Source organism: Notolepis coatsorum (assembly GCF_963971535.1).
Source record: "Notolepis coatsorum genome assembly, contig: SUPER_10_unloc_2, whole genome shotgun sequence".
NCBI lineage: Eukaryota > Metazoa > Chordata > Actinopteri > Aulopiformes > Paralepididae > Notolepis > Notolepis coatsorum.
The window spans coordinates 236220-250279 of record NW_028174871.1 but is presented as its reverse complement, the minus strand read 5'-3'; the positions used below and the strand labels follow the sequence as shown (position 1 = coordinate 250279).

General features: G+C 44.8%; 2 protein-coding genes across 2 annotated transcripts in view; both read right to left on the bottom strand.

The window, feature by feature from the left end:
• Positions 1-8706, bottom strand: part of fasn (fatty acid synthase) — a 94069-nt gene extending 85363 nt beyond the window's left edge. Inside the window, exon 1 of the mRNA XM_084338408.1 lies at positions 8470-8706. The gene's annotated coding sequence lies outside the window, so the exon portion shown is untranslated. The remainder of the gene's footprint in view (positions 1-8469) is intronic.
• A 5343-nt stretch (positions 8707-14049) lies between these two features.
• Positions 14050-14060, bottom strand: part of LOC311236340 (coiled-coil domain-containing protein 57-like) — a gene marked incomplete at both ends in the record, with an annotated part of 100402 nt that continues 100391 nt past the window's right edge. Inside the window, one exon of the mRNA XM_084338414.1 lies at positions 14050-14060. This exon is cut by the window's right edge and continues 339 nt beyond it. Coding sequence (XP_084194540.1) covers positions 14050-14060 — 11 coding nt within the window.

The following is a 14060-nucleotide window of genomic DNA, read 5'->3' as shown; positions in this document are numbered from 1 at the left end:
TTTATTTTATATATATTTTTTTGAAAACCGATACCGATATTTTCCGATATCACATTTTAATGCCGATATCGGCCAATAATATCGGACATCCCTACACACAATATTATGCTCACATTCTTCAAAACACTGTACCCCGTTTAGCAGCAGGCCGGCTGGTTCTGGCCGCGCGTCTGAGGTCGAACAAAGCTAAATCTGACAACTGTACTGCATGAAGGGGCAATGTTGTCTAGGAGGAGGGGAGGGGAGGGGGGGGGGGGGGCTACTGTCTACATGTATGACTGAACACATCGTATGTTTGTGTGTGTGTGTGTGGGGGGGGGGGGGGGGGGGGGGGGGTGCGGTGCTGCATCCAGCCAGGTTTTTCCAGGCCAGGCCATTCCGTGAGGAGTGACTGCCGGGCAATTCAGCCTCATCATTGGCCAATGAGCTTGCGACGGAGGCGGAGCCTACAGCGATGACTGGATGCAGTGGAGCGATGGGAGCGGATGCTCCTAAATCGACACACAGTAGCCCCTCTGTTATTGTGTCATCAGCCTGTGTCTCTCTCTCTCTCCCCCTCCATCCATCTCTCTCTTTTACACAATGCTAGCCTAGTAGGTACCATTAAGCTCAGTCTTTAACTGAAACATACTGCGGTGTGTGCGGCACGGCACGATAATAAGACAGCCGCACGGTTTAGCCTGACTGGGTGGGGAGAGCAGCAGCTTACACTTCCTTCTCGTGGCTCTCGTTCAGATGTGCAGCAGTGTGCAGTGCACTGAATGATCTATGCGTGGTGGTATTATTGCAATGCTATGCTATTTTCACTGCTGTGCCTATTTGCGGAGCAGTGCTGCTGCTGAACAAGGGAGGGGCGCAGCCCCGACAGCACGAGGCCTGGGACCAGGACCAGGACGTGGGGTAAACACTGAGGGGGTTTAACCACCAATGCAATTATTATTACCAAGTTCAAATTCTCTTATGGTTGTTTATTTACCGCAAGGGGTGTAACGATGCATCGATTAATCGAAATGCATCGATTCTAATGTGTTCGATTCGATGCATTGATTTGAATATGTTTATAATATCGAAATTAATCGAAATAAACGTTTTTTATTTTTTATTTTTTTTTGACCTATAGTCCATTCATGCTGAGTGAATCAGTTCCCCCAGCCACATTTGTGTATTCAAATTTTTTTGGGGAATTAACTGATAGAAGATTTGATAGAAAATGTATCGAATCGAATAGTCAAATGAAGAGATTTCATGATGCATCGCATCGTTGCCTGAAGAATCGTAATCGAATGTGAGGTCGAATCGTTACACCCCCCCCCCCTAACTGCAAGATGTGTTTGTTTGTGAATCGACAGGTGACTATTAAATTATGTCCCCCTGCACTAACAGATTATTATGTCCCTGTGGGGAATATACCCATTGCAGCATAATTGCAAGACATTTCCTTTCCTCACAACATCACAGAGGTCAGCAATAGACAGACATCATAATCCTCATACCTCGCAAGAGGAACAAAGGGAGCGGAATAGTTAGCAGGGCGGGCCAGGGCAACTCCTGCCCAGACCAGGAAGGAGTGGTGAAGTGCGCCATGGAGACCAGCTGCCAGTGCCTTACCCGTCGTTTACAAACCTCATGGCGATGATTGACCACGTTATGAGATTAGGTGAAAAACGTCGTAATGTAAAGACGTGACATTACTTTACTACTACACTACATAACGTGTGGGCGGCTGGGTAGCGCAGTGGACTAAGCACTCGCCTACCACCGCAGAGACTCTGGGATCTAATCCAGCTGTCAGCGGTACCTCCGGCTTGGTCAGTCGTCCCTATACTAACACAATTGGCAGTGTTAGCAGGTGGGAAGCCGTGGGGTGTGTGTGTCCTGGTCGTTGTAAAGTTAACAGCGACTCCGTCTCCTACTGGTCGGTCGGGGCGCCTGTTCAGCAGGGAGGGGATCTGGGGGAGGTAGCGTGAACCTCCTCCCACGCGTTACGTTCCCTCCCAGTGAGAGTCCTCGCTGTCGGGTGAAAAGAAGCGGCTGGATGACTCTACTTGTATCGGAGGAGGCATGTGGTAGTTCTACACCCTCCCCAGGCCGACAGTGGGGCAATGCGCGCAACGACCAGGAAGGGAATTGGCATAACGACTAAATTGGGATGGGTGAAAAATACAGAAAGCCCCAAAAAATAAAAAAAATAATGTAAAGACATGATATTACTTTGTTGGCTTTGTTATTACACTACGTAATGTAAAGACGTGACATTACTTTGTTACTACACTACATTATGTAAAGATGTGATATTTCTTTGTTGGCTTTATTACACTACATAATGTAAAGATGTGACATTAATTTGTTGGCTTTGTTATTACACTACAGTGTTCATTTGTAAAGTACAATGTTTATAATCCCAGCACTGTTTGCACATGGCTTTGCTTCAAAACGGCGCTACGCATGAATGCATGATGATTGCATGTGCAGGTGACTTGCTGTGCGGGAATTAAGTGACCTGGCGGCAGGTAACTTCAAAAATCAGAGAAACCCATAAAGGAACAGGGGCCGGTCACCTGAAAATACAAACACTCGTCGTAGCGTGTTTGAAAATATTATAAATATTCCACTTTGCAAAACGATCGACGGGCTAAGAAGACAAAAAACACAGATTTTAGATGTGTAGCCAATAAAACAGGTCTAATCCTTCCAACAGGAGGCTAAATGATAAAATTCATTCAATTTATTGTTATTATTATACAGCCCAAGTACAGTACACAACGGAAAGAAGTTTGGCTTGGCCCACTGCAGTGCACACACATGCCTTTTATAACCGGTTATCTCTGCTTCCTAGTTTTAATCCCTGGCTGGCTGGCTCAGGCTTTGACATTCCATTCAAGCTCTCTTTTCATCTCCGTCTGTGTGCGAGGAGTGTGTGTCACACCAACACACAGAGGCAGATGTGTGTAAATGAAACACAATAAATGCAAGCCCCCTGTCACACCACCACACACACACACACACACACACCCACACCACTCCCGTCATCTCAGAAACCGGGGGGGGGGCAGAAGAACCAGAGAGAGGGGATGAGCAGCCCACAATGCACCCTGACAACATCCCACAATGCACTGTGTCCCGGCTGATCTAACTGACATTGCAACACTGAGGAGGCACGCAGCGAGGGTTTTATAAGCAGCACCAACCTAAGTACAGATGCCAACTTAACTCATCCACTCCCTCACCCTCACGCACAGCGCACACGTCACGATGACTAAAGTGAACTAGGCTAAGCTGGCAGAGGCAGAAGAACAACCAGACAAAACACTGTGAAGGAGTTATGGAACATGCAGTACTTAATTGGAATTCACATGTTGAACCACTGAACGACGTGGTATACTCTTCAAGATGACATGCATCTCTCAAACGCCAACTGTCCCGGGTTTCTCAAAACCATAATTTTTTTTAAAAATAATATCATCTTAATTCCATTCATCTGCGATGGAGAGATGATCCCCGCCCGGCCTGCTCCTCCTCCTAGGTGGTGAGGTCCAGCCCGGAAACCCATTATCACCTGGGGGGGGGGGGGGGGGGCAGCAGGTCAAATGTTAATCACGCCGCGCCTTTCATGACAAACTATTCCCGACAAATAGATGGCGGGTAAAGTGGCCTTATTAAAAGGGATTTGTCCAACAGGAGGAGGTCGTGTTGCCGGGGGGGGGATTAGGCCTGCTGTGTCATCTCCACAGCACCGTGTGTATGTATGCCTACTGGACCCAGGTCACATGGCCTACTGGACCCAGGTCACATGATGCAAGCAGAGACTACACACATGCTCTGAAAGGTTTAAGCGACTGCATGCTGCAATAAAACGGCGTCCCCCAGGAAGAACACCTAACCTGGTGGTGGATGATAAATAAATGCCGCATTTATATAGTAGGTCAAGTCAAGTCAAGTCAAGAGTTTCATTTGTCACGGCATACAAGGTTAGGTTTTATTATCCAAAGCGCTTTACAATTTGTTCCTCATGTTTTTACCCATTCACTCACTCAACACACCGATGGTGGAGACAACCATGCAAGGTCATCGGACGGGAGCAGTTAGGGGGTTAAGTGTCTTGCTCAAGGAGGACACTTAGACGGACGCACTGCCCGCCCGGGAATCGAACCGGGAACCTGCAGATTACGAGATGACTGCTCTCTACCTCCTGAGCCACTGTCGCCCCTAATGATGATGATGACACGGCTAAGCTGGTGGATGATGACAGACACACGGCTAACCTGGTGGATGATGACACAGCTAACCTGGTGGATGATGACACGGCTAACCTGGTGGATGATGACACAGCTAACCTGGTGGATGATTGACACGGCTAACCTGGTGGATGATTGACACGGCTAACCAACATCTAGGACTGTTGTCCCGTTTATATCATATCGTCACGATCTTGTCTCTGCCCCCGAGATCTCGTCACCCGTCAGCACTGCTGACGAACCGAGGGATGTCGTGACGTAAACGCAATGGAGGAGATTGAGATACGCGTCTTTTGCAGTTATAGCCTCCTAGGCTAACCTATTAAAGATCCCTCCCCTCCATACGCTTTTAACACTTTAGAAATGTTGTATATTGTGCGTTGTATATTGTGCGTTGTATATTGAATAACAATGAGTTTGGTTTGGTTTTTCCACCAAAGATGTCCAATACACGACTACTATGTCAGCAGCAGGATCTCATCTTCTCTACACCTTTACTCTCATTGAGAATCAAAGGATCTATGAAGCCCCGCCCCCCAACTTTATCTTTTTCCACCAAAAATATGTTTCACTCAAAAAAAAAACACTTAATAGCTACACAATCTTCGCTGGAAAAAAAGTTTTTTTTTTGTGCATAGATCACTAGATCCATCAACTTAGAATACAAGTGTCACGTTAGCAGTTAGCATTTCCTAGAAACAGTGGGGCCGCAGTTGAACAATACCGGTCATGATGCGTTTTTTGCAGAATACGTTGCGTCACACACACAGGTGACTCCGATTTTGTGGGTATATGTACAGAGAAGCTCCCCCCCCTCATCCAGTAGAAGAATGTGTTGAAAGGGGCGCTGCTGCGGTGACGTGTTCTGCACAAACAACAATCCGTACAGTCAGTCATCATAACTCTGTGAGGTGTCAACTGTAGAAAACACGTTTCTGAGTGGAGTGTTTTACTGCAACACTACCATCACCGACATCTAAGAAGGGAGATCCCCCCTTGAACGGCCCTTCTAAGGTTTCTCTCCTCCACATTGCCTGTGGTGCATTTTTTCCCTATTGCTAGGTTTTAGTGAGTTTTTCCTTACCTTCGCGTGGGGCATGTCTGGGAGTGTTACATTTATTTTAAATTTTTTGGACTTTATGGTGTTCTTGTTTTGTTCTTGACTTATTGTGATGTTTCTTCTTGACTTGTTTAGAGAACACATGTCCGGCCCATGGGGACATTAACGTGTGTTGTCGGGCCTTACAAATACATTTAATTTGATTTGAGTGGGGACCTTCAGGAATACATGCTGCCAACAACATGGTCTCAGCTATGTGGCCGATACCAACCAGAACTCATGATCAAGACTGAACTTGTCAAACAACCTGGTCATTGAGAAGAACCTGAATAGGTACATTTGTAATCTGGGGGAAAATTCCATTGTCTCTCCATTCAACTCGGCACCAAGGAACCAACCTTCAAGTTCCTGGATAACTTGTAAGTCGCTTTGGAAAAAAAGCGTTGTCAGCTAAACGACTAAATCATGTAAATATAGTTTGAATCACAATGGGGGGCGCATCCAAGTTACATCACGCCCTTAGAATGGCGTATAAAGACAAAAAAGGCACACAAAGAAAGATTTGTGAGAGTATTGGAGGCTTGGTGTTGTTGTCCAATAGCATCAAACCAAATAAACAGGCCAGCAGCTACTAAGAGCCTGGGCTTGGCTTCTTCTATCCTCTTCATCAGCAAAGATCGCCTCACAATCACCTCCTTTCTGTACGGTGGTGTCGATCAATTGTCGTTTTCACACCCTTGGGATAAGAGTTCTTCTAGGCTAATAAATGGCCACGCTGGCTAATGGGGAAGCTAGCTGACAAGGCCCTGTAGTCTGTCTGGCAGGGACAATAATCAAAAAGGAGGGTGGACTGCCAGCCAGTTCTCCTTTGAGAAGGGGCTTGAAAAACCTCTTGAACCACCTCCTGCACCCTCCCCTCCCCTTCCTTTCCACCATCTTGGCCGAGTAGTAAAGACGGTGCATGGGGGGGGGGGGGGGGCTGGTCACGTGTTCAGGGGCTGGTTCATTCTCCACCCCACAGACACACCACACTCAACATGGCAAATTCCACAACTGGGCTTCAAAATGGGCACGGTCCATCTCACTCACTATCCAGCTACTCCTTCTTCACCGAGGATGACAGCCACTAATAAAACAGAAGAGGTACTATAATGAGCTGTACCGAGGGGGGGAGGGGGGCTGGGTTAGAATGACTCAGGTTCTGGAAGAGGGACAAGTCCTCGTCTAACTAACACCACCATGTCACAAAAGGACCATTCATTTAATCATGCATCAGCTCCATCTTCTATATGTGAAGAGCCAGGGGGACAATTTGTATATAAAAATCATCATGTATGATTTATGTACGGGTATATACAGTAAAATAAGTGAAAAGGCATCTGAAATAAGTTTAATTCTTCTCAATCAAAAGGGTTTTTAGTTCAAGTCCATTTGGAAGGGAACTTATTATAACCATTGCCACAACAGTCAGCAACAGTGTCTGTCAAGGACGATGCACAGAGTTGAAAGGTAGTTGCTATAGTTTCAGACCCTCGTGGCGCTTGAGTAGCATATAAATAAACTGCATCGACAGGCAGGCAGAGTGTGAAGTTCTGTGAACCAAAGCAGTACCGTCGTCATGGTGGGCCCGGAACGCTGAGTAGAGATAAGTCTGTGAAATGTGACTCATCGATAATAGTCGTATGGATGAAGGATGAAGCCGGCTTTTAGCATCTCTATAACCAGATCAAAAGATACTGACCGTGGCATTGAAGTTGCAGTAGACTAGTACATGCATGCATGGTTAACTAATAATTATACATCACACTTGATTCTTAAAATAAATCACACAACAAGTGAAACTATATACTGTAACCAAAAGCCCCCCCCCCCCCACCATCTCTGGGCTCGTGTTCCGTTCAAACGTCTCTCACCAACGCAAAATAAATATAGAGATGATATTGTTTAGTATCCAAAATAAGGACGGGGAGAGCTAAACATCAGTATAAAATATTAACTTACACGTTTAATTAACCCTTTCACTGCCACACACACACAACAGCCAGTTAAAACCCTTTCACTGTGACAATACACAGAACAGAAGGTTAACCCTTTCACTGCTACACACACACACAACAGCCGGTTGTTAACCCTTTCACTGTGACAATACACGAAACAGAAGGTTAACCCGTTCACTGCCACACACACACAACAGCCGGTTAAAACCCTTTCACTGTGACAATACACAGAACAGAAGGTTAACCCTTTCACTTCCACTGTGCCACACAACACAACAGCTGGTTAACCCTTTTTCACTGTGACAATACACAGAAGCCGGTTAACCCTTTTCACTGCCACACACACAACAGCCGGTTAACCCTTTCACTGCCACCACACGACAGAAGGTTAACCCTTTCACTGCCACACAACAACACAACAGCCGGTTAACCCTTTTCACTGTGATGATACACAGAAGGTTTAAAACCCTTTTCACTGCCACACAACACAACAGCCGGTTAACCCTTTCACTGCCACCACACGACAGAAGGTTAACCCTTTATACTATCACACAACCGACGGTCATGTGGCAGTGAAAGCAGGGTTTAATAAAACATGGCGTATATATAGGGAGGAGGAAACGTATTGAGAGAACAGCTCATCAGTACAGTGAGGCCTGTCTCTCTGGCAGCATCTCATCATGTCATCAAGTTCAACGTCAAGTTCAAACGCATTATAAACGTTTATAGTCTGACAATTCCTAGACGAGGAGGAGTTAGATGTTTGTTGTTGTGATGATGTAGAAGGCTAGAAGGTTCGAGTTTTTTAACCTCGTATTTGAGGTGAAAATACCAAACCGAATCATCTAAGAAGAGAAAGAAGAACGATATTATTTGTGAATAATTCGCATCGAGACCGACCGACGTAACGGCATCGATCAGAGTGATGATGATGATGTCTGTATTGATTGATGTGTAAAATGTATTGAATATTGTGTGTGTGCCCATTGCCCAAGGAAGGACCCCAGGAAGAATAGCTTTTGGATGGGGATCCTCCTAAACATAAACATGTCTACCGTTACTGTTATCAAACGGTAGACAGTCAGCGAAGAGAGAGACACACGGCTGGACGGTTCACGGTTAGATGATCGACAAGAAGAAACGTTATTATGACGTTTAAGTTATTAACTCAACTTACCGTGTGTATATAGTTATCGACGATGCTGCTGTTGTTGTACCGTCTTATAATAAAAATCGCAGTTCGGGGATGTGATGTGAAGTGGTCCCTCTCTGGATAATCCTTTTTATTATTATCTTAGTGCTGAGATAACCGTTACACCGACTGTGTGCTCAGCTCCAGACCGGGAGGAGGAATCGCCCTTTCTTTCTAATTCCTCTCTGCTCCTCAGACTGAACCCCTCTCTCTCTCTCTCTTCCTTCCACCCTGTTCCTCCGGTGAATTTATTTAAATGTCTGCCCCGGTGTCCCTGCCTGCCACCCTGACTGACGCCACATGGGCTGACTCTCTGACAGCGGCTCCGCTCCGCCCGCCCGGTCCAATGGGAGGAGAGGAGGGAGAGTCTGGAGGGGAGCCAGGGGGGGGGGGAGGATGGAGGGGGGGGGGGAGGAGGGGGGGGGGTGAACCTTCAACCAGCAACCCTCCTCCCTCCTCCCTGCTGGTGCTGTAGAAACAAGGAGAGTGGAATCACAAGAGAGAGAGAGAGGCAGGGTTACTGGAGTTCACCCTCTCTCCCTTTCTCTCTCTCTCTGTGTGTGTCTCTCTGTCTCTCTCTGTCTCTCTCCCTCTCTCTCTCTCTGTGTGTGTCTGTCTGTCTCTCTCTCCCTCTCTCTCTCTGTGTCTCTCTGTCTCTCTCTCTGTCTCTCTCCCTCTCTGTGTGTGTGTCTGTATGTCTCTCTCTCCCTCTCTCTCTCTCTCTCTCCCTCTCTCTCTGTGTGTGTCTGTCTCTCTCTCTCCCCCCCCCCTCTCTCTCTCCCCCCCTCTCGCTCTCTCTGTGTGTGTCTCTCTCTCTCTCCCTCTCCCCCTCCCCCCTCTCTCTCTCTCTCTCCCCCCCCCTCTCGCTCTCTCTGTCTGTCTGTCTCTCTCTCCCCCTCTCGCTCTCTCTCCCCCCTCTCGCTCTCTCTGTGTGTGTCTCTCCCTCTCCCCCTCCCCTCTCTCTCTCTCTCTCTCTCTCCCTCTCCCCCTCCCCTCTCTCTCTCTCTCTTTCTATCCCTCTCCCCCCCTCTCTCTCTCTCCCTCTCCCCCTCCCCCCCTCTCTCTCTCTCTCTCTAGCCAGGTTCAAGTTCAAGTTCATCACCATCAGTTGAACACCCTCTGACCATCATCACCAGAGGAGATGTTTAGATGATTGACACACGCTGCAGAAAAGTGTGATCATTGAGAAACCGGGCAATGTTCAAATCGAGATGATTGCTTTTGCACAACGAGACAGTTCCAGACATATTTGGAAACATCTGGCAGATAACATTCTGCAATTCAGACATTCATTGTTCTATTTTTTTATTTCCATGAGTATGCAATAATTTTTTTATTTTGTTGGGGTTGATCTGGACATTAACCTGCACGGCGAAGCATCTTCAGGAGGTAATCGTTTAATTTGACTATATAATCTGTGCATACATTGTATTGTGTAAATTGTATAAATTGTGCATAATTGTAATCATAAAAAAAAACATCCATGTGCATGTGATGTGTATATAATATACTACTACTACTACTACTATTACTATACTGAACATGTGAAATAAAATGAGATTGTAGATAAGTGTAAGCTAGTGTGCTTCGTTGTGAACTCTCATTAGGAAATGTCTCTTCTGTAATAAGTAATAAGAAGTAATAGGTCAATATAGTTCAACGATGCCTGTGGCTGTGAGTGTCAAAGTCAGCCGTGGACATTTCAGCCAGTGTGTTGCATCAACCGTCTATTATCTGATCATCTTTTATCTTAAATGTATTTGTACTTTGTTTGGGCCCTTGAACTGCATGGATGGATTCAATTTCGAATAGATTTTCTTCCTAGATAGTACAATTCCAGACTGCGATTCTTTATCTCTAGATGTATATTCAGAGTCAGACTAGTTGTGTCTGTAATGATCAATAAACAGAAATCAATAAGATTAGATAAGGACTCTACAACACTTGTCAAATATTCATTTGACGTTGAATACAGCCAGCTTTGACACACGTGGTTACATACCAAATATATTTTAAGTGCAATGGAAGATCGGCCTATCGTAGAGCGGGGGTGTGTAGGATCCTCCAATCACGGCAGAGGGGCGGGTGTTGCTAAGAGATAGGGTGATGTGCGGGGGCGGGGCTGCCAGGACGTCGAGGCGTGGTGACGTAACACGGAAGTCTCTTTTTACCTCGGGGTTGACAGAGTTCAACAATAATGACATGATGTTCTAAGAGAAAATTGTATTCTACTATTAACTCATTAAAATAGGACCACGAAAATAATCTGCTCTAAAAGAAGCACACATTTACCATTTAAAGCACAGTGAAATTAACAATGTAGCCAAGTAAAAATGAATCTGCACAGTATTTCTGTCCAGCATAATAAACATACTACATAATGTAGTAATATATATATATGTTTAACCCTTTCACTGCCACATTACCAAACGGTTAACCCCTTCACTGCGACAATACAGAAGGTTAACCCTTCTTTCAATGCCACACGACAGCCGGTTAACCCTTTCACTGCCACACGACAGAAGCTTAACCCTTTCACTGCCACACGACAGAAGGTTAACCCTTTACTATCACACTACCCCACGGTTACCCGTCGGTATAGTGTGATAGTAAAGGGATAACCTTGTTGTTGTGTGGCAGTGAAAGGGTTAAAAAGACAATCTGTTATTGTTAAATAAGCAAGTTTCACATCCCATGATTTTTCACATCACAAGATTGATTTGCATAATCTGTGTGAACTATAAAATAGAATGCATCATTGTGGCATAAAACTAGGAACAAAGGCGAGTCAGTAACACAGACAAAGGCAGGGGCGTGGGAAGCAACTTAGTACTTTTAATCAATTGCATCAAAGATGGAATGTTCTGGAATGTTATTTTTGACCAAAATATGAGGACATGATGTTGACGTTGACACTTTGAGTACTTTTACTTTTGATACTTAACTACATTTCATCATATCAAGCACATTCATCATTTTGAATGGAGGAGTATATTACCATGAGTACTATTCTACCAGGGTATCTCTGTTTGTACTTAAAGCTGTGGGTATACCTTGCAAGAGGGTGATCTGTGATCAAATGTGTCCCTTTTAACACTGACACCGTCAGTCTTGTGGTACATGGTCAGAATATATTTGTTCTTGCTAAATAAGCGTGTGGGAGAGAGAGCCACTCATAAAGGAGTGCTCTATTGCTTCAGGTTTTTACTTTCCTTTCTCATTATTACTTGTTTACTTTTTTTGTTTGTTTTCCAGATGACCAACCAGCCGTTATTAACAGAAAAGCACTTACAACAATACCAGAACACAAAGCAACACTAGGGCCTAGTACAAAAAAAAAAAGGCGGGACATTTAGTGAGAGACCAAAATCCAAAATGGCTGCCGTGGAAATTCACTTTTTAATGGTTTGACCTACAATGATGCACAATACATGGCTTCAGAGCTTATTTTGGTCAAGGAATACATTTTATTTTCATTTTCAACCAGCATGGATACAGGATATAGTCAGTATCACCACCTCCCACCAGCCCCCCCCCCCCCCCCCTGAAGACTGAAACCAAAGCATTAAAAAAAGAAAAACTGAAGCCGAGCCCACGACACCTCCTCTCTAATGAGGCTCCAGGTGTCTCATTAGCACTCAGTCTTATAGAAGTGCTAATTAGAAGCCACTTGTCTCGTCAATTAGCTGACTGCCAATTGACTCTCTCTCTCTCTCTCTCTCTCTCTCTCTCTCTATACTATACTGCTGTCTGCCTTGTTTTTTGTCTGCCATTACTCATGCTGGGGCTATGGTGGTTATTGTTTCACATTTCCCTACTTAATTTTTTTGTGTGTGCCATTCATTATGTGCTGCCTTCAAAATGGAACTCGTGAGTTTATTGTCTCCACATGGGAAATCACGTACTGTACACAATAATGCTTGGCATTAATGTCGCGAGTACACCATTGCTAGGCAACTGGGCAATGTCTTGAAGCCACCGCAAGCTTTAAGCTAACGATTTAACTAACTAAATGCAAAGTCACACAATGACCATCAACATTTTCCTCTGATATATTATACATTTACTTAAGAAAGACACAATTTACAATCATTTCATGACAAAATTAACTTCCACAGGTTCCTCCGTTAAATAAAACATCATCAGCAGCACGTCACAACTCATGAACTCTGAGCTTTCAGAACATTTCCCACGAACTACATTGTCATTTTACCACAACAGTGGGTCACCATTCATATGGACTGTTCTCGCGAACGCGGTAAACACAGCCCCCATTTGAAAGCACCAATAATTCCCACAGCAGGTTTGAAATTAGATGCTTCTTCTTCTACCACTGGTCAAAAGTAAATAATTACTGCTTTTTCCCTGAGATACATTTTTATTTTTTTAAATGTATTTATCCTTTATTTATCCAGGAATGTCCCATTGAGATACAAGATCTCTTCTTCCAGGGAGTCCTGACCAACACGGCACACAACAAGTTTCAACATAAAACAGGGCATTAAACAAAAAACATACAATTCAAATATAAATACAGAGGGCCATTTGTGCAGTGGCAAGGAGCATAATCAGATCAGCGATAGCATCAGGTAAAACAGTTACATGTTTCATGAAGGGCTAATCGTAGCATACCTTTAAAAGCATTCACAGTAGGAAGTGCCTGTAGACAAAGTTTTACTTGCAGCGTATTCCATAAAAAGGGAGCATCGTGGGAGAATGCAGCTTTACCAAGCTCTGACTGCATCAAAGGAACATTTAAAAGCATCCCATTTGCTGCTCGTCTGGTATTAAAAAAGCAAGTATAAAAGGACAGAAGTCTGGAGATATATAAGGGCATAGAGGTATGTGTGTGTGTGTATATCCTGCCAGAATATATAAGCCTATATCTAGTGCTTCTGTATTCAACTATAGGCTTCATTATCTTCTCTGCAAAGACGTACTTCCTGAAGCAAAGACAGACTGGCGCCGACGCAATGATCCTGGAGTTCTATACATTCTAGTGGCTGTCAAAATATCGGGAAAATTCGATATCGGCACGTCGCCAACGTTACAATATTTCACGGGCTCTAGATATTTTGAGGGGAAAGAATACTGCGATATTTCATATCCAATTCCTAGTACAATTGTATAATGTTAGCAACTACAGAACTATAGCTGTAATCAACCAGCTAAGCTAGCTAACATTGGTGACCTTTTTACGTTCAGCAATTTAGTGTCTTATTTGTTGTTATTATTATTATTAAATCCTTGTATTTTGAAGAAATAATCATTATATTGGCCATCGACCGCCCCCTGCTCTGTAAATACCGTCCATTGACAAACCCATATCGCTCGACCACCAATACCACATCCATCCAATGCTTCTTCTAACCCCCCTGTTACATCCATTCACTGTTACATCCATTCATTCAAGTGGGAAATATCCTCCCTCCCTCCCTCCCTCCCTCCCTCCCTCCCTCCCTCCCTCCCTCCCTCCCTCCCTCCCTCCCTCCCTCCCTCCCTCCCTCCCTCCCTCCCTCCCTCCCTCCCTCCCTCCCTCCCTCCCTCCCTCCCTCCCTCCATCCATCAGTCTTTGA